Consider the following 25,665-nt stretch of genomic DNA (forward strand, 5'->3'; position numbering starts at 1 on the left):
GCAGGACTGGTGGGAGAAGATGCTGTCTTGGGGCACTGTAAATTGAAGGCCAGGACATGGTGCGCCAAGGCTGATACAAAAACAGAGGGAACGAACTCAGCTGTCGCCAGCTAAACCATACCGTCCTCACGACGCGGGATCGATGTCCGCGGCTCCCCATGTCGACTCCGCTACCGCCATTCGGGTTGGTGGAGTTACGGAGTCGACAGGAGCGCGTTCGGGGATCGACATATTGCATCTAGATGAGATGCGATATATCGATCCCCGAGAAATCGATTGCTACCCGCCGATACGGCGGGTAGTGAAGACGTACCCAGAGAAAGCTAAAGAAAAATAACATAAGGAATAAGTCACAAGGTCCCCCTGGAATCCAGAAAGGCTGAGAGTGAACATGGCCAGGCAGGCAGTCCTTATGGTGGGATCCAACGGGATCCCCCATTTTGGAACTGCACAGAGACGTCCCAACATCCCTGGCACAGTGAGCGGCCATTTTAGCTCCGTATCCCCAGGGTTTGAAGCCATGTTTAACGTGCTTTGAAGACAGCTTCAGGTGAGTCTGCTTTGAACACAGGCGCCCAATGGCACCCGGGACACACCATGATTTAGAGCCAGCGCAGACAAGAAGGGTTTCTCAGGAGAAACGCACCAAGGTCCTACTCTCTCTCCATTCCACGTCCACGTCAGCGGGCAAAGACATTGATAAAGCACCACAGACCACGGTCTCCCTTGCCTCTTCTCTAAATACCCTGCCCTCGTTAGGAGACACTCCCACACCTGGAGTGAACCCAATGGGAGAGCTGAGGAGAGAATGCCAGTCTACGGGCTTCTCTGCACGGTGCGTCCGTCCGCACCAGAGGGATGGAAATTTCAGTCCACACCAGCGTATCATGCGCCAACTGGCCTGTGGACCCTGCTGGTGTGCAATAAAAGTTCCCTCGTGCAAGTGAGCACAGGAGCTACATTAGTACTATGTTAATCTAAACTCCCTAGGTTTTCTCCATGCCCTAGACTGAAGCCATGAAGCAGCTGAAGGATTTCAGAAATGCCAGTCAGGGAGAGGCAATATGGATTGGTGGCTGAAGCAGACATGGTGAGTCAGAGGACCTGGCTGCTACTGACTCACTGAGACACCATGGCAAATCCCTTCTCCTCTCTGTCCCCATTTTGCAGATGAAGAAACTGAGGACAACAACTTCTTCCCAAAGGTGCTGTGAGGATTTTGAAGTGCTAGCAGGAAAGGCGCTATAAAAATGCAGGAGTATGGTCAGGGGCAGCTCTAGAAATTCCGCTGCTCCAAGCAGGGCGGCGCGCCGCACCACTCGCGCCGCCCTTCCCCGGTCCCGCGGCTGGGGCAGAAGTGCCTGCGGACGGTGCCGTCGTCCCGCAGCTCCGGTGGAGCATCCGCAGTCATGCCTGATGGAGCTCCGTTGGAGCCACGGGACCAGCGCACCCGCCACAGTCATGCCTGCGGGAGCTCAAGCAGAGCAGCGGGAAGAGGGGACCCTCCGCAGTCATGTCTGCGGCAGGTCCGCTCGTCCCAGGGCTCCGGTGGACCTCCCGCAGGCATGACTGCAGAAGGTCCGCCGGAGCCAAATGCCGCCCTGCCAGGACAATGCCGCCCCATGCGCCTGCTTGGCACGCTGGGGTCTGGAGCCGGCCCTAAGTATGGTGGTTATAAACACTGTTATGGTAAACATGCCGGAAACACTTCTATTTCTGCTGTGGCATTGAAGGACTTACTGCTGGGATTTAAATTCACACTTGGGATTTCCATTATTTCAGGGTTTAAAATCAGCCCTTTACGGTAATCTGCACTGTAGGGAAGGTGGGGGTACCAAGTGGCATTTACAAAAACAGCCTTTTGCCTGGTTGAGTTAACCATCACCTCTCCTCTACTGAGTACAGCAAGTCTATAAACAGATCAATTTAAGCATACTACCCATCGGGCTGGGACAGTCCTGGCCTTGTAAATCCATATAAGCTGGTTCTTAGAAAGTGGATTTTTGACCAGGCAGGCCAAGTGCTTCATTGCAAAACCCTGTGCGACAGACAGCGGCAATGCCCATAGCACAGAGCCACTGCCATCTGCACAGTCATAGCATGCTATCAGCGTGACAGGAGTTACCAGATATACTCAGTCAACAATACACCCTTGTGTACGTACAAGCATAAATAGTCTGGCCCGGCTCCAGTGACTTTATCCACAAAGTCATAGTACAGGCTGCAATAGAACTACTAACTAAGACCCCACCCTGCAAGCTGATTTCCAGGAATTGATCCCTTTTACTTAGGGACACAGGATTTTAAGGGATCTCCTGGGTAACTGAGTCCAGTCTCTTGCTAATACGGGCAGCACCATCATATAATCCTGTTCCTAAATGTCACTGGGGTTCTACCCACGTAGGTCAGCTTTCAGGATCAGGACCCAAATCTGCACAGGCTAAAGAACCCCATTATGTGGTGTGTGTCTGTTCTTCCTCTGCACACGGGGTTATGCAGTCCAATCACAGAGGACCCAACTCTGCCACCCTGACTCCTGCTGAGAAGCACTTTTCTCCACAAGGAGCCCCCATGACCCTGGTGGGATTCCAGCGGAGCCAAAATCCAGAGTGTGGAATTCTGAACTCCGCCCAATCCATGCCACGGGGACGTGTACCATAAATACACCAATAGAAATACAAGCAAGGGCACTGCTTATCCAGAGCATCTAAAATAGGGCTTGGGTCTCTCTCAGTCCCTTTACCCGGAAAAGAGGCAAGAAACCCAGGATCAACGATAGGAGCGATCGACAGCCATACGTACAGGTTAATCCAGTGTTTAGTTAATTTCACTGACGTTCAGGTAGAATAACACAATAATACTACCACCATCAAGCACTTTTCATCCATAAGACTTCACTATGCTGTACAAAGGAGGCCAATATTATTATCCCACTTACGATCATTTCATCAGATTGTCAACTGCTGCCCCGACTATGGCCCAGGAAGCACCTGCTGCTTTTAGCTCAGTTCTATTTGTAAAGCCGCTAGGAAGGATGTGGCCTCAGAGAGAGCAGAATACACTGCCCTGGCAAAGCAAAGCGAAGGCTCTGCAGTGCTCCACCCATTGTCCAGCTAGGCAAGTTTACTGCACAAACCCTTTAGTTCGTTAATAACACTTGCTTATTTCCTGAGGGCACGTTCACACCCTCTTAGCTTTTAAGTGCGTGTCTGGTCAACTGTTGGTCACCTGTTTAGTGTCCTGAGCGGAGATGATGCTTTGGAGTCCAATGAGGCAACAAAATCAGATTCCCAGCAAGCTGACAGTCTACATAAAGGGAGAAATTCTGATCTCTGAAGTTCTCCTAGAAACCATGCAGTGGTCAATGCCCTGTGCTATGTAACAACCCCCCAAAGAGCAAAAGCCGCTAGCTATCACTCAGCTTTTCCTTAGAGTCTTAATTCCTATGTCTATTTCCCAGAGTTAGAGGAGAGACCACACACGTTACTCTGCAGAGGAGAAGCTGTGCCTCAGAGAATCCTTTTAATAAATAAGAGTGCTGCTCCCCGGCTGGCATGGCAGGTTTTCCTTCGCTCTCTGGCTTCCCCGGATATATGGCCTGGAAGTTGGGCTCAGCCAAACAGTTTCAGTCCAAACGCTTTGGAGAACACAGACCCTTATGGCCAGACTGTTGGCTGCACTGGAAGCGGTGCATGGGCACCACCCCAGCAGGTGCTACTGACGGGATTATGTATCAGGCAGGCACAGCACCTCCTAGAGTGCAAGGCGACTGACACGGCTCTCGCACGCCTTGAGCACAAGAACTGATTATGCCCCATTCTTGCACAGGGGCATAAGGAGCTGCATGAATTCCCCTTGCACGGCATCTCCCCTCCTGCACATCCACAAGGAGCTGGGCATAATCCAACCCCCACCGGGCAAACACGCATTGGTTTGGCCAATGGCTGGACTATGCCTGCACGGCTTTAATAAAAACAGCCCCGCCTCCCCCGCATCTTGAACGGTTACCTCGTCTTTCTCCTCCTGTCTGCGCCGCTGCTCTGCTTCAATCACCAATTTCACCTGAATTTCCTGAGCTATCTCGCAGTCCTGCCGTTCTCTGGAAGGCAGAAGGAGGAAGAGGTTACACGCAACACACACCATGGACATCAGCCAGACCGCAGAGCCAGAGGAGGAGAAGGGTGCAACGGACTCTAGGACCAGCATTATTATTTATTCTTTGTACTGGGGCTTCTATTGTGCCAGGAAACACGGAACAAAGATATAGGATGTCGGATTTTTGGGCTGGGAACTAAGTGCAAGACACAAGACAGCCAGCCGGGGGAGTGCCAGGGAACAAGGGACAGCATTGGTCGGCAGGAGAGGCAGTGGTCCCCAGCACACCAACCGTCGTCAAGTTTTTTTGCAGGCATCATGGCGAAGGAGAGTTTTATGGGAGGAGGATGAAGCTGCTTTGTGGATGTTTTGGGGGGGCTGCACGGAAGAAAGCATGAAGGCATAACGGCTGGTCAGTAGAGTCAGGCAGCACAGGGTGCTCATAGGAGAGCATCGACTGCAAAAGAGAGAGGATAGCCAGGGCAGGGCCTTGAAAGCAACAAGTGGCTTGTTTGCTGCTGTAAAGAATGGGGAGCCAGCGGAGGGGTGACAGGGTGAGAGTTGCAGGTTAGGAAAATGATCTTTGCAGCAGCAGCATTCTGAATGGATGCGAGCGAGACTAGAGTGCATCTGACAAGGCCAGAGAGAAGGATGTTGCAGCAGCGGAGGTGCAAGATGACGAGCGCCTGGACAAGAGTTTTAGCTGAACGGATGGCTAGAAAAGGTCACATCTTAGAGACGTTCGTGCCGATTCTTTCTGTGTGATTTGGACAGAGCGTGGACGCGAGGACCTAGAGAGAGATCCAAGTCGAAGAGGACATTGTGGGGTGGTGGTGCTGGCCACAGTGATGGAGAAAGGAGGCAGCAGAAAGGGTTTGGCAGACGGGCACAGAGATTGGGGCTTGGTTTTAGCCATGTTCAACTTGAGCTGGCAGCTAGACATCCCCAACAGGAAGTCAGAGAGAAACAGGCTGAGATTTCAGTTTGGACTGAACGAGACAAGTGTGCAGCAGGCAGGCAGATGTGCAAGTTATCCGCTCAGAGATGGTAGTTGAGTTTGTGTTTGCAGATGAGGTTATCCAGAGATCTGGCGTAGAGGGAGAAGAGAAGGAGATGAAAGACAGAACCTAAATCACTAAGAAAGAATTTTAAACCTCTTGTCGATTTTCCATTGTTACTGAGGTTTGCATCTCTCTGCATTTAACTCAGCTCAGGCAGTGATTTTGAGATGTCCATGCAAGAACATACTTTAAAATGTTCCCCCTTCTGAGGAAATCGGAGGGAATTCAGCATCTTTATTGGAATTTTGAACGTGCACCTATTTTTAGCTAGCTTCCCTCCCCTTCCCTGCCTCTCGTGGTTGAAGCCAAGATCTTTCTAGCTAAAACGATTGGGCAGGACTATCTCCAGGTCCCAACAATTCCACTTTCTAACTGGAGGTGCTGCTTCCCTTTTTCCTGTCACTTCAGTGCTGTGTGCTTCCTACACAATGTGAAGTCTTTAAATCATGATTCGAGGACTTCAGTACCTGTGCCAGAGGTTATAGGTCTATTGTAGGAGTGGGTGGGTCTGATTCTGTGACCTGCACTGGGCAGGAGGTCAGACTAGATGATCATGATCAGGAGCGGCTCTAGGTATTTTGCCGCCCCAAGCACGGCAGGCAGGCTGCCTTTGGCGGCTTGCCTGCGGGAGGTCGCCGGTCCTGCAGATTCAGCGGCTTGCCTGCGGGAGGTCGCCGGTCCCGCGGATTCGGTGGCAGCCTGCAGGAGGTCCCTGGTCCCGCGGATTCGGCGGCGTGCCTGTGGGAGGTCCGCCGAAGCCGCGGGACCAGCGGACCCTCTGCAGGCATGCCGCCGAAGGCACCCTGCCTGCTGCCCTTGCGGCGACCGGCAGAGTGCCCTCCCCACGGCTTGCCGCCCCAAGCACACGCTTGGCGTGCTGGTGCCTGGAGCCGCCCCTGATCATGATGGTCCCTTCTGGCCTTAAAGTCTATGAGTGAGACTAGCCTGATACAATGCACTTGTGTGTCTGGTCACCTTCACTTTCCAGTTCTCCTGCACTAGCAACATTTGAATTCACAACTGAGTGGGTGTGAAACTTTCCTTCCGGAGCCCTCAAATGCAGGTGAACTCACCCTGCTCCAAGCATGGACCATGGTTTGGTCTTGGGCAAACCTGCTCTAAGCAGGGATTTGCAGGGTAAGTGAATCCCATGCAAATCCGCTGCCCAGACTACAACTGTAGTTGGGGGCTGGGTGGGGGGAGAGAGAGGGGAGTGTGTGTGTCTCTCTCTCACTCACTAACATTCTGGGTCCTTTAGGACCAGAAACTCAGTGAAACCTCAGAGAACATGGCACAGATCCAGGAAGAGTAAACCTAAAGGGTCAGATCCTGAGAGGTACCGAGCACCTGCAATCCCCCTTGACATCTGTGAGCAGAGCTGAGGGGCTCCATTCACCAATGCCAGGCAATCAGCTAAATGTGAAAAACACTCTAAGAGACTGCAGCCCAGCTAATCTTTTCCCCGAGCATGGGAGGCAAAGTCACTGCCTCTCTACTCACAGCACTGTCTAGCGTGCTTGGCTGTGTGGGAATGAAAAAAAAATTACACAGAAGCCAAAGCGTTTTCATGCTCCTGTTGAGTCTCTTGGAATGCAATAGACTAAGCTGTTTTTTAACCACTGAATTGCACCGATGGGGTATACTTTCTCTTTCACTGTTTGGCTGGTAATAACTGGGAACTTGGTTTAATTGCTTGACGGAGGCATGTCTTAAAACTTTTAATGTAGTGAAGAAGTTTCTATTTTAAATTTAAGTGAACTTCAGCCCCCTACAAGTCAAATGGAAGCAGCAGGTGCCAGCACCTCCAGACATCACTGTCCTTCATCCCCAAATAGCCAGACCCACTGGGCTTTGTTCTCAAAAATGCTTCATGGGTCTATGCTCCACTGTCACTGCATTACTTTTAAAAATCTGTTTAATGAAAATACTTCTGTTCATATTAGCTCTGGCAAATAACTGGAGCAGGGTAGTGTGGCACAAAGAGAAAGGGTAGGAAGAGATAAATTACATTTAAAATGGTCCCTTTAACAGATGCTTTGTGGGATTGGGAGCAATCCCGTGAAAAGCAAAATTACATGCCAGCTCAGGTTGTGCACACGTGTGTGTACACACACACACACACACACACAAGCTTTGGTGCTATCAGGACAGGCAGGATGTGCAGGTTACTCAACCACATTTAGGAAGAGCTCTTAGAACTAATGTAAAAAGACCTGATTCCTCATTAAAAACTCGAAACAAACAAAAAAATCCATTTCCAAGTGTTTCTGTCCTTGCATTTATCTTCCCAAGTTCTTCTTAACTTTGGAAATCTAGGATTTAAAAAAGCCTCCGAAAGCTAGGGTATTAAGATATTGATTTCTTAGGAGACTGTCCGCTCCTGCTTCCTTACTCTCCAATCCTCCTCCAATGGGAAATCCTCCTGGTTTAGCTGGGGTGGTGAAGTCATTCTCTCGACAAGGCTTCGTGCTCCCAGGCAGGAAAGAGGCCGCAGGAGCTGACAGAGGATTAAGAACGCGAGATCCAGTTGCACATCCATAACATCCCCAGCCTTGCACACCTCCTCTTGCAGAGAGGCTAGAGTACACAGGAGCAGAACTGCTGCTAACATGATGCTTTTCCAACCTTTAGCAGGAAGCTGCAGCCGTTCTGCCAGCAGAGCAGCTTGCTGGGTTAGCAATTCCCATTGTTCAGGGTCCCAACAGCATCAAAACCTGCTGAGAAGTGGGGCTAGTCGGCAAATGATGATGTTCGCTGTAGACTGTAATATGAACCTTGTGCGCACACACACTCATGCAGTTTACATGGTCAGAGTAGATAGCTGCTAGAAAGAGAAGCATGTCTTTTATATACATACGTTCACTCTTCCTTCTCGTCTATTCAGCCAAAGTGATTTAGGGACATCAAAACCGACAGGGTGAACAGGGAGTTAAATGATTAGGTCAGAGTGATTTATGTTTGTCCAGGCACAAAGTGAAACCTTTACTTTCCTCTGAGAGATTTTTATCTAAGATTAAGGAAAATAAGAGGGGGAAAAAAAAAATCAAGTCTCTATGGGAGAGGGCGAGTCTCCTCTGAAACATGCTGCATCACAAACGGCGTCTGCCTCCACAAACTCCTAAAAGCCTGAAGGCATAGTACAGAGGGAGCAAAGTCAGAAGATACACAGCTACCTACACTACTCAGTAGCACAAACACTCACGATGGGAACAAGCCGATAGCTGCAAATCTTATAACGGGGGATTCATCACAATACGTGGCATTTTTGTAGCACTTTATATGCTCAAAGCTATGCCAAACATTCGCCAGCGGTGACGGGGGTGGCTAAGTTTTCCCCACTTCACAGACAGGCCACATGAGACAAAGGAAAATGACCTGCCCGAGACCAGGAGGTGAATCAGTTGGCAGAGCCAATATTAGAACCCACAACCAGAGCTGGGTGACATTTTTCAGCCGGAAAACGTTTTTCGACCATAAAAAGCAGATCCGAGTCGACTTACCATGTTGCCCGCCATAAGCTATGGATCCAGTTAGCGTTTACAGACATTGATGTGTATTCCGTACAGGGGAGAGAGAAACAGGAGCACAAGAAGAGCTCCTGGCATGGACTCTGTTTGCTAACGATCAGCTGAAAGCAGAGCAGCAGCTCGGAGGGCAGCGACCCAGTGAAACCAGCGCTTGCGCGACTCCACCCCGCACTCACATGTCTTTGTAGCGCTTCTGGATTTGGGCTCGCGCTCTCAGATCCTCCTCCTCCTGCAGCTGCTTGGCCACCAGCAGGTCATGTTGCACCAGGCGGTTGCGCTGAACGTTTGTTGCCAAGTGATGTTCAACTGGAAAGAAATGGAAGAGGAACGTCAGTATCAACATCGGCCCATAAATGGGCCAGCGAGCTTCAAAGAGGGTGCGCTTTGCATCAGGGAAATGCCAGGCAGCACCTGAAATGACGGGAGACGTTCTCCCGTGGGCGTAGGCAATTCACCTCCTCGAGAGGTTGTGGCTAGGTCAACGGAAGAATCCCATCCGTCTATACCGAGGGTTCAGTTGGCTTAACTATGTCGCCCAGGCGTGTGGGTTGATGTAACTTATTAGCATAGACCCGGCCTAAGTAAAGGGAAGCAGGTTTTGAACTGGGACAGTCTCAATTAGTTACAGTGACTTTTTACCATATTGAAGCTCAACACAATCCTGATTAGATTAACTTCTTCATTTTCACTACAGAAGAAATTGTAAATAGCCATCAAGTGATTGGCTCGCTAAAGTCATTCCTGCCCCAAAGTCAGAGCCACAGTGAGCGACTAAGTAACAGATAAAGCAACTGGACAGTGTCAAAGTAAAGATAATGACCAAGGTTTTCAGGCCCTAACCTGAGACATCTTAGAGGCCTGATTTTCAAAGGACAGGTGCTCAACACTTCTGAAAATCAGACTCCTTTAAGGTGCCTCAGGCTGGGCACCTACAACTTGAGGCTTCTGAAATCTTTAGGCACTTTTGAAAATCTGGGCCAATATTTTAAAAACGAAAACACACCACTGGCGTAAAGTTTTACCAGAACCACCTTAAAGAGATTGAGGCCCAAAGAGATCACTTCACCCACCACTCAAATGCAGCCATCGCTGGGGTTTAGCAGGCCAACTGTTTAACAGTGCACAGCAACTGTTAAAGGTAGGAAAATAATCTGATTCCAATTCAAAGGAGAGTTGTTGTTAGCAACACCGCTATCGTAAGGGGACAGAACACCCAACAGCAAAAAATTTACATCCCTTATAGAAAACCCACCGTTGCTCCAGTGACTTTTCTGCCCTCTTTGCTTCCCTGTCTCTGCACTTTGGACCCTACCGGGACAAGAGTCAGTGCAAACCGAGCGCAGACGACAGACACTTACTCTCCTGCTCCTGCAGGCTGTGAGCGAGGGTGTGATCCTCCAGCACGGCGAAGTCTCGGCACACTGCATGGGGGAAGGAGAGCGGCAGCGGGTCAATGCCAGGAACACAAAGGGTCCAGGAGCATGGGGAAGACAAACAGTTGCGGATCAGTCGGACAGAATCTACCCCCCCCCCGCCTTCTGCTGGGCTCTGGGGTGAGCTTTCCTTTCCCACTCAGTGAGTAGCTTTAGCATGTACTTCCTTCTCCTGTTCTCACCTTCAGCCTCTATCCATTGCACTGCCTGCATCTCTGCTCACGTTTCTTAGGACATCCTGCCCTGCCCATGCATTCAACACAGCCAGCTCCAAGCATTCGAGAACCATGAGACAGATGCAAAAAAAAAAAAAAAGGGGGGAGATTCATCATGCTCTTTGTACTGGTCTTTGGGGGGGGGGGGGGTGTCACGTGTGCAAACTTGTTCTTTGCAACCATGTGCTAAAAATTGAGATTCTGTTGCATTCACTTAACTTCCAAAGGTTTAAGACAAACAACGAACACGCGAGACTCACCATAAAATCACGAGAGCTGTCAACACTGTGCAGTGTTGCCAGCGCTCAGGATTTTGTCATGACTCATGATAATTAATGTTTTCTTTAAAGCCCCAGCTCCTGGAGTCAAGTGGATAGGTCAGATGTGGGCAAACTATGGCCCAGGATCATCCTGCCCGGACCCTGAGCTCCCGGGCAGGGAGGCTAGACCCCGGCCCCTCCCCTGCTGTCCCCACTCCCCCCGCAGCCTCAGCTTGCCGTGCCCAGCGCTCTGGGCGGCGGGGCTGAAAGCTCCTGCTAGGTGGCACAGCTGCCAGTCTTGCTGCTCTGAGCAGCATGGTAAGAGGGTGGGGGGGGGCTGGATAAGGGGTAGGGAGTCCCAGGGGGCGGTCAGGGGACAGGGAGGGTGGATAGGGAGTGGTGTCCCAGGGGGCGGTTAGCGGCAGGGGTTCCCGGGAAGGGGCGGTCAGGGGACAGGGGGACTGGATGGGTCGGAGGTTCTGAGGGGGGCAGTCAGGGGGCAGGAAGTGGGAGGGGGCAGATAGGGGGCAGGGGCCAGGCTGTTTGGGGAGGCACAGCCTTCCCTACCTGGCCCTCCATACAGTTTTGGAACCCCAATGTGGCCCTCGGGCCAAAAAGTTTGCCCACCCCTGGGATAGGCGGTGATTTCAGCCTGGTTTCTTAAATAAAAAGCAAGCGCCACAGCCATAAAGGCTAGAAAAAAAAAAGCTTCAGACTGTGACCCCCGGGCACCCTAAAGGCTCGAGAAGCAGAAGGCAAATAAACACCAAATCTATTATTTTCACAGGATCTTGTGATTTTTAAAGCCAATCCCATGATTTTTGTGAGCCTCACTTATGGTTTTTGAACATTTGGGGTTGGCACTACTGTCTCAGGCCCCACTTCCTGCTTTGCCACCCTGGGCACCCTGAACTGCGGAGTCAGACCAAGCCGAGTAGGGTGGGACTTGATGTAGGGTTTGAATTTTTTCCCAATTCCCACCCAACCCAAGTTCTTGGGACTTTTTTTTTGGGTGGGTGGGAGGGTAGCTTCAAATGATTTGATCTGAAAACTAAATGAAATTACAAGTACATTTTACTTTTTGTTTACGTCTCTCTCGGACAGGCCGATTTCAGCACTCGTGTGTGCGGCATGTGCCTGATTTACTTGGAAATGTACAAGGAGTTAGGTCAGGCTACTGTCCACCGGCGGTGACTCCTTGGAACTGATGAGGTGGGGTCCAACCATGTGGCATTATTCGATTTATTTTCGCTCAGTGCCCCAGCGGAGGGCAGTAAACAAACAGCCCTCTCAAAGCCAGTGAGAATATGCTCTTCCTACACACTCAGTGTCAACAGATCTTTCCTATTGTAGCATGCCGTTGATCCTTCTGCCTGTGAGCAAGAATCTCCATAATTGGAGTATCTAAAATCCCCTTTGCACAGACATCTCAGACCACACCTGCACCTACGTGGTAGGGCGGATTTATACTGAAAGGGTTGGAGCCAGGCAGGGCCGGCATTAGGGGTGGGTCACCTGGGTGACTGCCTGGGGCGCGGGTAAGGTGCGCACTGCCAGTGCAGAGGTGCACACTGCCAGTGCAGAATCAGAAACTGCTCCCGGCTGGCAGCAGTGCGCCGTGGGGAGGGGTCAGATTTCTCCCTGCTCCCTCCCAGACGAGGAACATGGGGAGGGGGAGCACTGATGCACTGATACTGCTCAACCCCCCCTCCCCCCCTCGAGTTTCTCCATGTCTCCCAGGGGTTAGGGATGAAGGGTTGAGGACGCGGGGAACCAGGGGAGCCCACAGGGGCTAGGAGCGCTAAAATACAAGTTCACCCAGAGCATCATTTTCCCTAAGGCCGGCCCTGTCTGGCTCCAACTCTCCAACCCTGAGACAAGGTTTGTTGGTTTGTTTACAAAACTCAACATTTTCTGTGGAAAAAAGTGACAGAAAACAGGGGAAGAGTGAAGGGGTGGGGGTGGGCGTTATAAGATTTCAGCAGGAAAAAACGCAACCCATTTTCCAACCAGCTGTACTCAGCACCTGAAGGATCAGGCCTGGGGGCGCGGGCTCCCATGGAAAACAGCAGCAAAACTTTCAGTAAGTGCAGGATCAGGTCCTTAGCACAAGAATAAGGGAGCTCTCAGTATAAATTCTTAAAAAAGGAACTGAGAATGGCCTGGAGACAAACTAAACAGGAAGAGGTTCGCGCCGCCTCCCTCCGGCTCCAGTCTGGGAGGAACATGTTTTGCATGTCACAGCTTTGGAAATGCCTGACACTTTCACACTTCGAATTTCAAAGGGATGCTATTTCCACACCATGGGAAAACAGTAGGGTTTATTTTTAACTTGTTATGCTAGCCAGCAGAGTAGTAACACACTCTCTTTCTCTCATACACACACACACTTCAGCCTCTCCATAGTATGTATGTGCCAACATCTGTATGAACTGAAAATAAACTGTGACTTGTGCCCCAACCATGCAAAACATGGGCCCAATCCTGCAGGTCTTCCATGCACTGGGTTTCTATCCAGCTTAGTGGGAGTTACATGCAGGACATCTTGCAAAAATCAAGAATTAGATAATTCTAGTACTTTGATTTTTCTGACAGGCCAACGCGATGGATAGTAAGACGCAGAAGAGGAATCTCTTATATTTATATAGTGCTACCATTCCAAGGAATCATAACTTTAGCTGGGTAAAACATTTTCAGTGAATAGTAAATTTTCCAGAAGACATTTTTCAGGGCACCGAAACTATACAGAATTCTATCCAAATGTATGAGAAAGTTTCAGATGAAAAAAGAACAAAAATATCTAAATGGCTGAAACATAACATTTAAGTAGGAAAAATTTTGATTTTCGTTTTGAAACTTAGCTCAATTTAAAGGATGCAAAATACCCGAACACAAAATGTAAAACTGAAAAGCAGCGTGTCATTTGGGATTGAACAAAAACATTTTGTTAGATCAAAAGGGTGAGCTAGCCCCCCCAGAAAAATCAGTTTTGGTTTTAACCAAATTATTTTTCATTTCATCCTCTGAACTGAAAAAAGTCAAATATTCACACAGCAATAATCACAGCAAACTTTCTGAACTTGTAAGTCTGAACCGCTTCGCCCGACGCTGAAATGCTGTCACTTCCCGGGTGGAAGTGGCCACTGTTTTACAGAGGAGAGCAACAGTTCAGAATAGTTTTGAAGAGGAAGTGGTACACACCTAATACCACAAGGGGACAGGAATAGCTTGGCTGGTTGTTTCATCTGTAAGACAAATCCAGTCAGTGGTGCTAGAACAACGGGTGCTTCTGCACCCCTGACGTGAAGTAGTAACAACAAACATCAAATACAGAGTGGCCTTTGGATCAGGCCTTGAATAAGAGTGAGAGTCAGGAGGCGAGGACAAGGGTTACTGCAGTAAGATCCCACTGTGACTCACTTTAAATGCATTCCACTCTGGATGATTCAATTATGGATTTTATTTTAAAGGAAGATGATACAAAACACTGACTAATGTTAACTGCCCACAGGAAACAAGGTCATGTATAAACAAACAAAATCTTTCTCTAGCTTCCCAGTTGGCCAGCTGATTGCAAAAAGCACAGTACAATCTCGACTGGCAACAGATGCGCAGGGGAGGCCCAGGACTGGAATAGCAGGGGCTGTGTGTGTAGGAGGAAGCGAACCCAGCAGAAATCTGTCAGCCCAGTCCCTCATTTTCATATGCACTAAATATACATTAAATTCACAAACATCTGCAAAGCAGCGATCCTGCCCTGCACTTACTGCAGCACAGAACCATCTATCAGAGGATTTCCAAGCACTTCACAAACACTAGAGAAATGAGCCACATCGCTCTAGTCTACTCATTACACAATTGGGTAAATTATTTAGCCTGCAGAAGAGAAGAGTGAGGGGGGATTTGATAGCTGTACCTGAAAGGGGGTTCCAAAGAGGATGGATCTAGACTGTTCTCAGTGGTACCAGATGACAGAACAAGGAGCAATGGTCTCAAGTTGCAGTGGGGGGAGGTTTAGGTTGGATATTAGGAAAAACTCTCTCACTAGGAGGGTGGTGAAGCACTGGAACGGGTTACCTAGGGAGGTGGTGGTATCTCCGTCCTTAGAGGTTTTTAAGGTCAGGCTTGACAAAGCCCTGGCTGGGATGATTTAGTTGGGGATTGGTCCTGCTTTGAGCAGGGGGTGGGACTAGATACCTCCTGAGGTCCCTTCCAACCCTGATATTCTATGATTCTACGAAATCAAGAGACAGAACAAATAAACAGGCCCAAGTCTTTAGTCCTATGCTCTATAGATCCTTATACCACACTCCTCACCGTAAGCAGTGCTGCCAACTCTCATGATAATTAGTGTTTCCTTAAAGCCCCAGCTCCTGGAGTCAAGTAGATATGTGATGATTTCAGCACAGTTTCTTACTTTTTAAGTTTCTAGCCCTCGTGGTTGTGGAGAAAGCTTCAAAATGTGACCCCAGTGCACACTACAGGATCAAAAAGCAGAAGGCAAATAACAAGAACACCAAATCTATTATTATTATTACATAATCTCACAATTTTAGGTGAGCCTGACTCCTGACTTTTGAACATTTGGGGCTGGCAACCCTGCCGTAGTATCGGAGAGTTTTCCCATAGCACAGTGAGCAATGCAACTCTCAACCTCTCCCCAGGGGAGAATTTTGTTTTGGATTTTATTTTAAATCAATCTCTCACTCACACCACTATGTGTTTCTGTTAGAGAAGGTAAGTCGAAGAAATGCACCTTGCACTGGGAGCCGAGGGTGGTGAGATTTGCAGGATGGCCTTATTTTGGGGGGTTGGAGTTGGTCCACAGGCTGGGAGTGGCTCCTGAGAAAACTCTCTCCCCTGCATGGATGACTTTTATCCTTACTGTGGAACAGAGGTCGGCAACCTTTCAGAAGTGATGTGCCGAGTCTTCATTTAGTTACTCTAATTTAAGGTCTCGCGTGCCAGTAATACATTTTAACGTTTTTAGAAGGTCTTTTTCTGTAAGTCTATAATATATAACTGAACTATTGTTGTATGTAAAGTAAATAAGGTTTTTAAAACGTTTAAGAAGCTTCATTTAAAATTAAATTAAAATGCAGAGCCCCCCAGACCGGTGGCGAGGACCTGGGCAGTGTGAGTGCCACTGAAAATCAGCTCGCGTGCCGCCTTCGGCACATCTGCCATAGGTTGCCTACCCCTGCTGTAGAAAGTTCCATTGTGCCAGAGGAATGAAATTGTTGACCACAGCTTTAGTTGATCTTTTGTACACCCTGGGCCTAGGCCAGGGGCGACAGATTCTTCTTAAAAGTGGGGGGACCACAAGGCCCCGTCCCCTCCATGGCCCTGTCCCACCCCTTCTCTTCCCCTCACAAGCCCTGACCCCAGCCAAGACTGAAGCTGTAGCCCGGCCTGGAGAGGAGGGGCCTGAAAGCAGCCCTGGCCCATGTCCCCAGACCCTCCCACCCATTGCAGGCACAGTCCACAGCTCCCCACGCTGCTCTTACCCCAACTGGGTTCTGGTTCCGGCCTGGCAGTGAAGCCTCAGGAGCCAATGAGCCAGAGTTGGGTCGAGGTAAGAGCCACCCAAGGCAGCTATGGGGAGACATGGACCCTTCACCTGCCCTGGGCAGGGACACAGGCCAGGGACTGTTCTCAGACCCCCCCACCTCGTGTGTGGTTTGCAGGTGTGGGGTTTGCAGCTCCCCACAGCTGCCTGGGCTCCCTGGCCCAGCTCCAGCTTCCAGCCTGGCTGGGGGGCAGGGCCGAGGGGGGGGATGAGGAGGGGAAGAGGGCCAGCCCCATCCCCTTTCACAAGACAGAGGGCCATGGCCCCCTGACCTAGACCATGGAGTACTTTGAAGGTAAAGACAGAGACCCTGAACTTGACTCAGTATTCTTGGAGAGGCCAGTGTGAAGAGCAGAAGGCAGGTGTGATGTGCTCACAGTAGCTTGTGTTGCTGGGGAGAAGCACTGCAGCCCTCTGTACCTCTGGGCGGCCAAAGCTGCTGGCTGCACCCGAGGAAGCCTTTTGGCATCATCAGACACCAGCCGGGGTTGGAGGCTGCTGTAACTTTATTGCCAAGGTCCCGTTGTTCTGAGAACGACGTGGAAAGTAAGACGGAAGGACGAGTACTACTGACGGGCCAGACACTGAACAGCTGCGACTCCCACTGAAGCTAGGAAGAACTGCAGGTGCACAGCACCCATCAGGATTTGGCCCTGTATTACAGGAAAGACGTCCGTATGACAGCAACAGTCAATAGGCTCAAGAAAACCCGCACAGCCCTCGCTATGGGCACGCGTCATGTTTTGGGGCAAATACAAGTGACTAGTTCCCTGTACTGGTCTCAGTCCATGCCCGGCCCTTTGAAATTAAGCTCCTCAGCCTCAGCCTGTGCAACTAAATCTATATGCAATACCCTCATGGCTACATTCGAGGTGTGCTGCAACGGGGCACAGAGTTCTAGCTGAGATGGCGTGACCCAAAGGGGAATGGAGAAGCTCACTCCTCCATCTCCGCAAACAAACCGAAATCAAAGAAATTCCATGTCCTTACGTTACATGCATTAAGAAAGAAAACAGATTAATGCATATTCCATATCATGAATTAAGTGGACTTCACCTCTTGAGGCCCACACTGGGGGCTATCAGACAGTCGTAGAAGCAGCAGGGACACAAGCAGAGATGCTCTAACTGGCAAGTTGGTGTTATGCTTTGTCGGACAACAGGTTTACTCTCCTGCAAATAAGCTGGCTTTGCCACAGCAGGGGGCCAGGCCATGCTAAACACGTCCCACCCAGCTGGGAGAGACAGAGAGGCCAGCGTAGGACTCTCAGATGCTCCCTTTAGCTCCCACAGTGGCAGGAAGTGTCTTCACGGGAGAGACCTCCAGAGACGCTGCTGGAACAGGCAGCAGGATGCCACCTCCACAAAGGACAAAGCAAAGGTGTTCAGGATGAATCCGCCCTGCTGCAAGGGTCACACAATGGACTGATCGCCACCTAGGCCACAAGTAGCGGGGTGAATGAAACCCTCAACGCTGAGACCCTCCTGAAACTGGACACATTGCATGGCACCTGCGGTTTACTACCCCGGCCCTGGAGTCACCGCTGAGATCCCAACCTGCCAAAGGGCAGAGACAAACCAAAGGCACGAAACACGTCCCAACGTACAGGACACTTCAGCATTTGTAGCTTTTCTCTATTACCTCATCTTCTGAAGTCAGCACTTCCAACGCCAGTTCGCAGCAGAGAAAGTGAGAACTACAGAGTCAGCAGGAGGCACCGGCAAATTGAGGTCTACCGATTATTTATTTATTTATATCAACACAACAAAGAAAGAGCAGAAGTAAAGTGCGGGGGAGAGCACACTGTGTGTGTGTCCCCGCTGTACCATGCTGCACCAAACGGCAGCTGCCTTAATACACTGACAACAAGAGCAGCCCCCCGTGTTACACACAGCTTCACATGCCACACACGTGCCCTGAAGTCTCAAACCCTACAGCTACGTCCATCTGACAGAGTCCAGTAGCTGACGTGGCCTTTCTGCTGTGTTCCGAGTTATTGCCCATTTCTACAGCCAAGGGGTTGGTCAGCCTCCCCCCAGACGTTTCTTTTTGCATGTACCAAAATCTAGATTTTTCCTACCATTTTCCCTCAGCTGTTCCATTCACAAAACCAACTCTGTTTACGAAACACGGGAGCTGCTAGTAAGTCAGAGTCCCGCTTGGTGTGGAACCTCTGCATTTCTACACTCTCAAAGCCTGAGCAGGGGTAGAGAAGGGACAAGGTAAAGCAGTTTAGTCCGCTAAAAAACCCCACAGAACTGTCAGATCGTGGACAAGTTAGGCTGAGAGCGGCAGGTGCACTCAGCTCCAGCCCAACGGGTTTGGAAGGATGCTGAGTTATTCAAAAACTCTCCTGAAAGTCTCTTTTCCAATTTGGGTAACTTCTCTGAAGGCTGCAAATTGCTTCCTTGAATCACGGAGCTAAATGTGACTCAGATGACACTGATCAGAGATAACCGAGAAAGAGCCAGATGGCAGTTTCCAGAGGAAACATGCGACTCACTGACATTCACCCCCAAACAATGAGTGAAACTGCTCTGCAAGGCACTTGCACTGATCTCACATCCTCCCTCCCTCCCCGTTGCACAGCTAAGGTCCTAGGGCTGGCACGCTAATGCATGGTCCGAACAAGCACCGCTTTCCGTTGCCCATAACAACCCTAGACAGCTTGAACTTGGGTTCTACTGATGACGTTAAGACCTTTTTTGTTTCTCGCAGTCCATGCAGGGGCATGAAATCAGGAAACTGCTGCAGAGAGGAATTCGGCTTTGGGAGGAGCCAGGTACAGTGTGGAAAGCAGGGTTGTGCATGAGACCTTAATACTTTTCCTTCTTTCCCTTCCGGCCCAGGGCCATGGAATTTAAAGACCCTAGCTGCTCAGGTTTTCAAAAGTGACTAGTGATGTGGGGTACTTCTGTTCTGGGATGCCCAATCGGAGGCACCTTAAAAGGAGACAGAACTCCAGGGCTCAGGGCTTGCCGAAAATCAGTCCTCCCTAAGGACAGTCCAATTGGGCTGCCAAAGTCACCAGACCCTCTTGAAAATCCTGAATAGCGTCTCTTAGCGCTGAAGTGGGAAATGGTTCCAACCCCCAAGAGCTTACAACTTAACTTCACCCAAGATGCAATGGGGGGGGTACAAGAACACAGATGGGTGGGGGAGGAGGATACAGGAACAAGATTATAATTACTCAGGAAACGCTGATACCTCCTGCATGATGAGGTGGGAGACCCCAGGCAGCCACCCAGGAGACAGTTTTTGAGTCGTCATCATTTTGGATTATACCGGAAGAAAGCTGCCCCCATCACTAACTGCGGCAGGCCTTTTGCAAGGTTGGATTTTTTGGTATTACATTCTCACTAGGGCCTGATCCAGCCCACACAGAACTCAATGCCCACACTCCCATTCACGTCAGCGACTCAGGATCAGGCCCCCAATGCATTATACTAAACCCATCCGTGATACAGCAGAGCACAGAGACGTTCGCCGAGGAGACCAGGTTACCGTTGCCCCGCGCTCCAGGGCACATCAGAATTGGTAACATTTTACATCCCCTCTGCACTGCGCGAGGAGCAGGGAGGAGTGAATTGGGCAGACCCCAGCCCTAGGAAACCCAAGAGCCACGCAGTTCCTACGGAGAGCTACAGGAGCAGAAGATGCTGAACACCAAATAGCCTGTGGCTCATTACACGTACAAAACGGTCCTTCAAAACCGTCCCGTGGACAGGATTAAGCAGCCTTTTATCCTTCCGTGGATTAGCTCTGCAGGACTTGGTGCCTGCTGCCTACCTTTCGACTTTCGTTTAAACCGAGTGAGTGCAGAATCAGGCCCTTCACAAAGAGAATCCGGGCACTTCTGTATGCACCCCAGGCTATATTACACACAGCACTAGGAACAGCTGCACGCCCTGAAGATTTGACAGCCACAGAGCGAATATCTCACTAAATATTTGCACTCTTTGGGGGCATTTATTTCCTGTTGTATTCTGGTGCATTTGCTTTCCTACATTAACTCACTTTCTCTTCAGCATTTCAAGTGATGTTGCGCCACGCAAGGGACACACTGGATTTCCCTGACAGGCTGCGCTTCTCATTTCTGCTAAATCCAAAAATAAATTCCTCTCTTCAAATCTGCCAGTTTCCCGCAGTGGCTCCAGTGCAACGCTCGGCAGTGCTCTGAAGAGACAGGGCCGTGCATCTTGGATGCTTCGCTGGCATTTTTAAGCCCTCGACCGTTCAGCACGGTGAAGGGGCTCATATGGCCACTCAGGAGAGAGATGCATGGACAGATGTAAAGGGGGCTGGTAAAGAGTTCGCTGGATAACGTGAAGTGTCAGCTCTCCCAACACATCACCACTGGCTCAATCCTTAGAGATAAAACTTAGAAAAAAATATAAGGAGGACAAGACTAAATGAATGAGAGAGAGCTCTCTACGCTCCTCTGGGAAAGCTTACAGACTCCATGCTGAGCGCTTCTTCACTGACTTCAGTAACGTCATTACAGATTATACAGACCCCGCTCTTGTGAGTACGGACGAGAGTTTTAGCTGTGTGGATGGATACGAAAGCCCATATGTTAGAGACATTATGCAGCCAGAATTGGCAAGATTTAGACATACCCTGGAGTGAGGGCCTAGCGCGAGGCCAGAGTCGAAGATGAAACCCAGGTTCTGGGACAGAGTGACAGGCAGAACGGTGCGATTGTCTACAGCGGAGGTGGGCAAACTATGGCCCACGAGACCATCCTGCCCGGCCCTTGAGCTCACGGCTGGGTAGGCTAGGCCCCGGCTGTCCCCCTTCCCCTGCAGCCTCAGCTCGCCATGCTGCCAGCGCTCTGGGTGGCAGGGCAGTGAGCTCCTGCCGGGCAGTGCGGCAGCATGGCTGGCTCCGGCTGGGCAGTGCAACATTGTGGCTGGCTCTGGCCAGGCAGTGCGGCTGCCAGTCTTGGTGCTCTGAGAGGCATGGTAAGGGGACAGGGAGCAGGGGGCCCAGAGGTGTTGGATAAAAGGCAGGAGGTCCCAAGGGGCAGTCAGGGGACAGGGGGCGGTTGGATGGGGCGGAGGTTGGGGGGGGCAGTCAGGGGAAGGGAAACGGGGGCGGTTGGATAGGTGTGGGAGTCCTGGGGGGCCTTTCAGGGTGTGGGGATGTGGATAGTGGTTTTGGAACCCCAATGTGGCCCTCAGGCCAAAAAGTTTGCCCACCCCTGGGCTACAGAGTTGGAGAAAGGACGTAGGAGGCAGGACTTGGGGCAGAGGGAGAATTAGGTGCTCGGGTTTAGCCACGCCGAGGTTGAGCTGACAGCTAGACAGTCACAAGGAAGAGGTGGCAGGGATACAGGCAAAGATTTTACTTTGGACAGAAGGAGACGGGTCTGGAGCAGAGAGGGAGAGATGGTAGCTGAATGTGTGTTTGCAGATGAGATGACCCAGAGATAAGATGTAGCGAGAGAGGAGAAGAGGACCAAGGACAGAGCTGTAAGGAGCCCGCACAGAAATCTGGAGAGGGGATAGGTGAGATCCCCAGAGGACATGCCACAGGAGCAAAGAGAGAGGTAGGAAGAGAAACAGGAGAGGAAAGTGTCACAGAAGCCCAGACGCGGTTACAGGAAGAAGAGCTCAGCTGATGGCATCGAAGGCAGCCGACAGGCCCAAGAGGACGAGGATGGAGTGCTGGCCCTGAGATCTGGCCGGGAAGAGGTCATTTGAGACTTTGGCAAGAGCGGTTTCAGCTGAGTGCAAGGGGCAGCAGTCAGACCGCAGAGGGTCTAGGATGGGACTGGAGGAGAGAAACGCCAGACCCTGACTAACCAGCACGTCCAATCAGCTCAGAGATAGGAGGGAGATGGGACAATAGGCGGAGAGCAAGCGGGGTCAAGGGTGCGTGGGAGGGTGCGTGGGCTTTCTATGATGGGAGAGGCTACGACATTCTTGTATTGTGAGGGGAAAGAGCCACCGTCTAGTGAGAGGTTAAGGCAGGGGTGGCCAACCTGTGCTCCGGAGCCACATGCGGCTCCTCAGAAGTTAATATGCGGCTCCTTGTATAGGCACCGACTCCGGGGCAGGAGCTACAGGCGCCAACTTTCCAATGTGTGCGGCGGGGTGGGGGGGCCTCACTGCTCAACCCCTGGCTCTGCCACAGGCCCTGCCCCCACTCCACCCCTTCCCGCCCCCTCCCTTGAGCCTGCCGTGCCCTCGCTCCTCCCCCTCCCACCCAGAGCCTCCTGCACGCCACAAAACAGCTGATTGGGAGGTGCGGGGAGGGAGGGGGAGGTGCTGATCGGCAGGGCTGCCGGTGGGCGGGAGGCGCTGGGAGTGGGAGGTGGGGGGGGGGGCGCTGCTGACATATTACTGTGGCTCTTTGGCAATGTACATTGGTAAATTCTGGCTCCTCCTCAGGCTCAGGTTGGCCACCCCTGGGTTAAGGGGAAAACGGAGGAGTGTAGAAGAGGTTTCCATTCAGAGCAGTGGGAGAGGCTGCCGCAGAACCATGGAGTGCTTCACAGAAGTCACACGTCGCCATCCCAGCCCATCTCTCTAGGAGCGTTTCCATCAGGGACACGCTCTGGTGTCTTGTCCAGTCTAGCTGTGAAAGCAACATCCGCTGCATCCTTTAGGAGTAGATTCTGCAGGAGACCACATCTCACCATCAAGAAACTTCTTAATATTCAGTCCCAATGCTGTTTCTCAATTGTATCTCGTTAACTCTTGTTCTAGCCCCTTGTAGCACACTGAGTAATTCCCATCTCTCATTGGTGTGAATATGCTTCAAATATCTGCAGACTTATGTCCCTTTCCCCCTGAGTCATCGCTCAGCTGAACTCCACAAATTATCTCACAACAGTTTCTCATAAGCCAATCCCTCCCCCGACAGCGTTAGTCCTGGTTCAAAGAGGTTGGTTAGTGGGGGGAAGAAGGAGATAAACACTCACCCACGTACACGTGGGCTCCACACTTTACCACACATGGTTTTCAAAACAGACTTTAAAACGGAAGTTAATGGAAAGTGACTCACTCCTACCACACGTCGGCTTTGTCCCACACAGCGGCAACCACAGGGAAAGTTGTCAGCAGTGCACAGACTAAATCCACCACCATCACCAGCTCAAGCCAAAAAAGTTCAAGTTCGACTATTTTATTTGGCCGGCAAAGAGTTGTTGGGTTAATTGGTTGCACTGTGGGTTAGCGCACAAATAAAATAATTGTCAGGGCCCAATGCAAAGTCCACTGAGGTCAGTGGGACACCGCTGTGGGTCTTTGGATCAGGCTCCTTTGATACCTGCCTTCGGAGGATCTCAAAGCTCATTATAAACACTAACTAGTTAATCCCATAATACCGCCTGAGGCATGGTGCATTTAAAAGTCAGAGTAACTGATTCACAGAGAAATCTGTGAGGTCAGACAGTGTGTGTGCGCGCACGCACGGGGTCGGGGGGGAGACACAGATGCTGAGATCAGAATGTAAGTTATTACAACCATGATAGCAGTACTGGGGACCCACTGCGACTTTCTACTGTGATCTAAACAGACACACCAGAGAAAAGGGATGACAGACATGGAGCTGACACAAAGAGATGAGCAATCGATCCAAGGGCACACAGGGAGCCTCTGAACCCACATCTCCTAGATCCTAGTTCAGTGTTTTAAGCATAAGAGCCGCCTCCCTTCCCCCAGAGACTCTCACATTTTGAGCTTGAGCTAAATGTAGATGAGGAAGCCAGTAGGCTGGTGTGAAACTAGCCAGCTGCCTGGCACACAGATTGTCAAGTTCATGGGCTCGGGACTAGCGCTGTGGGGAAGATGCCGTGTGAAGCTGTTCATCTGAGCATTGCCAGCCTCAGTGAAAGAGTCCCATGAGCCTTGCAGAGGATTTGACCTGGGCTAGAAACACCTGGTTCCTTACTCCAGATACTTTTCTCTGAACAAACAGGCTCAACTTGGAAGTCTCTGAGAAAACAGGAGGCAAAGCCTTGCAAAACAGGGTCATTTCCTCCAAAACTGAAAAGCATCACCATCGCCCGCCTCCACGCAGGCCCCATGGGCAGGGCCCTGCTTCTCCTCAAGCAGCCTATTACAGTCCAGGAGGTGGGGGGGGGCACCTGAGTTTTCCCTGCTCTCCTTTCAGGATCAGGGCAGGAGAGAGACTGCTTCCTTGAAGCCGAGGCCCCATGTACCTCATACTTAGGGCCCTTCGGTTTTGGTTATTATTTTATTTTTCCCAGGAATTTACCAGTGTTCATTCCTGCAACAACAAAAATAGATGAAAATCGGTGGGAAAAAACTATTGAGAATTTGTCTAGGTAAATATCTGGGTTATTTTGGTGGCGGGAAGGATGGGGGAGGGAGTATTGATTAGATTAATGCTTTGATGAATGGAATTCAATGTGGCTTGCTGCAGAACTAAAACAGAACTGAAAACCACAATGCCACCTCTAAAGTTTAAGAAAACAATATATCCCTAATCCCCAAATGAAAAGTTTTATTTGAAAAAATAAATAAATAGTTTACTGTTGTAGACTTAGAACTATTAGGCTATAAATATTAACATTTGATAATTGGGCCATACCATTTGCAGCGCATACACTCATCTTCGTCCTTTTCTCCCGTTTTTGTTATTTTTAATTTTCTTCTCATTGTAATATGTCAGATCTTTAAATCGTTATCTGCTAACAGCTTGAAATGTGTATGTGGTGGGTGTGAGATTCATCAGTAGCTTCAGATGCTCACACACTTCAGAGCTTGTGCGCGTCCCTGTTTGTTTATTGTGCGTATCCTGAGTCTAGACTAATACATGGCAGCTCTGCATATACACACAGACTCGTGTGTTTTCGTAATACAGCTCTCATGCAGTTTATTGTATTTTCATAATAAAACAAGTTATTTTTATACATTTGAATAATACAAACGTAGGGTGAAAATTAGAAAAACAAAAACAAATATTTTGTGTAAAACCCAGGATTTTTTGGGTAGAAATCGGTTTAAACGGAAAACGATGGGGCCTACCCCAACTCTACCATGCAGAAGCAAAGGAATCAACTGGCTGCCTGCAGAAAGCATTGGGGCCAGGGGGGAGCATACAGACAGCCCTCAGCCCAACACTGTTCTTCCTAGGGCAATGTCCCGGCTAGCTACAGACACAATCCCCAGCAGTGTCCTTTGTGAAACGGGGGATGGGAGAAGGCACTCAAGCCTGTTTGTTCAGGGGAAAGTTTTTGGAGCAAGGAACCAGGTGTTTCTAGCCCAGACCACACTCTTTAAAAGGCTCATGTGAATCTCACACCAGGCCAGCAATGCTCAGATGAACAGCTTCACATGGCAACTTACCCACAGCTCTAGTCACAAGCATGATGAGTCCCAGCCAAGCTCCTACTGAATTTGTGCACTTCAGAAAACCGCTTACTGTTCACCAGGGCCGATTGTGAAACAGTGACCCAGACCCTATATAACCCAGGACATATCCCCCCGAGCCACCCAGTTCCCATGCGCCAGCCTAGAGTGATTTCCAAGAA

The 25,665-nt window shown here is 50.3% G+C and overlaps 1 protein-coding gene across 3 annotated transcripts in view; it reads right to left on the reverse strand.

The window, feature by feature from the left end:
* The window catches only part of CCDC50 (coiled-coil domain containing 50), a 56,729-nt gene that overhangs the window by 22,993 nt on the left and 8,071 nt on the right, over positions 1-25,665 (reverse strand). For all 3 annotated transcript variants that reach the window (XM_039488043.1, XM_039488042.1, XM_039488044.1), the window contains 3 exons: positions 10,042-10,104; positions 8,860-8,989; positions 4,009-4,099 (listed from right to left, as the gene is read on the reverse strand). In XM_039488043.1, the coding sequence (XP_039343977.1) occupies positions 4,009-4,099; positions 8,860-8,989; positions 10,042-10,104 (284 nt within the window). The remainder of the gene's footprint in view (positions 1-4,008; positions 4,100-8,859; positions 8,990-10,041; positions 10,105-25,665) is intronic.

Source organism: Mauremys reevesii, linkage group 9 (assembly GCF_016161935.1).
Source record: "Mauremys reevesii isolate NIE-2019 linkage group 9, ASM1616193v1, whole genome shotgun sequence".
Lineage (NCBI taxonomy): Eukaryota > Metazoa > Chordata > Testudines > Geoemydidae > Mauremys > Mauremys reevesii.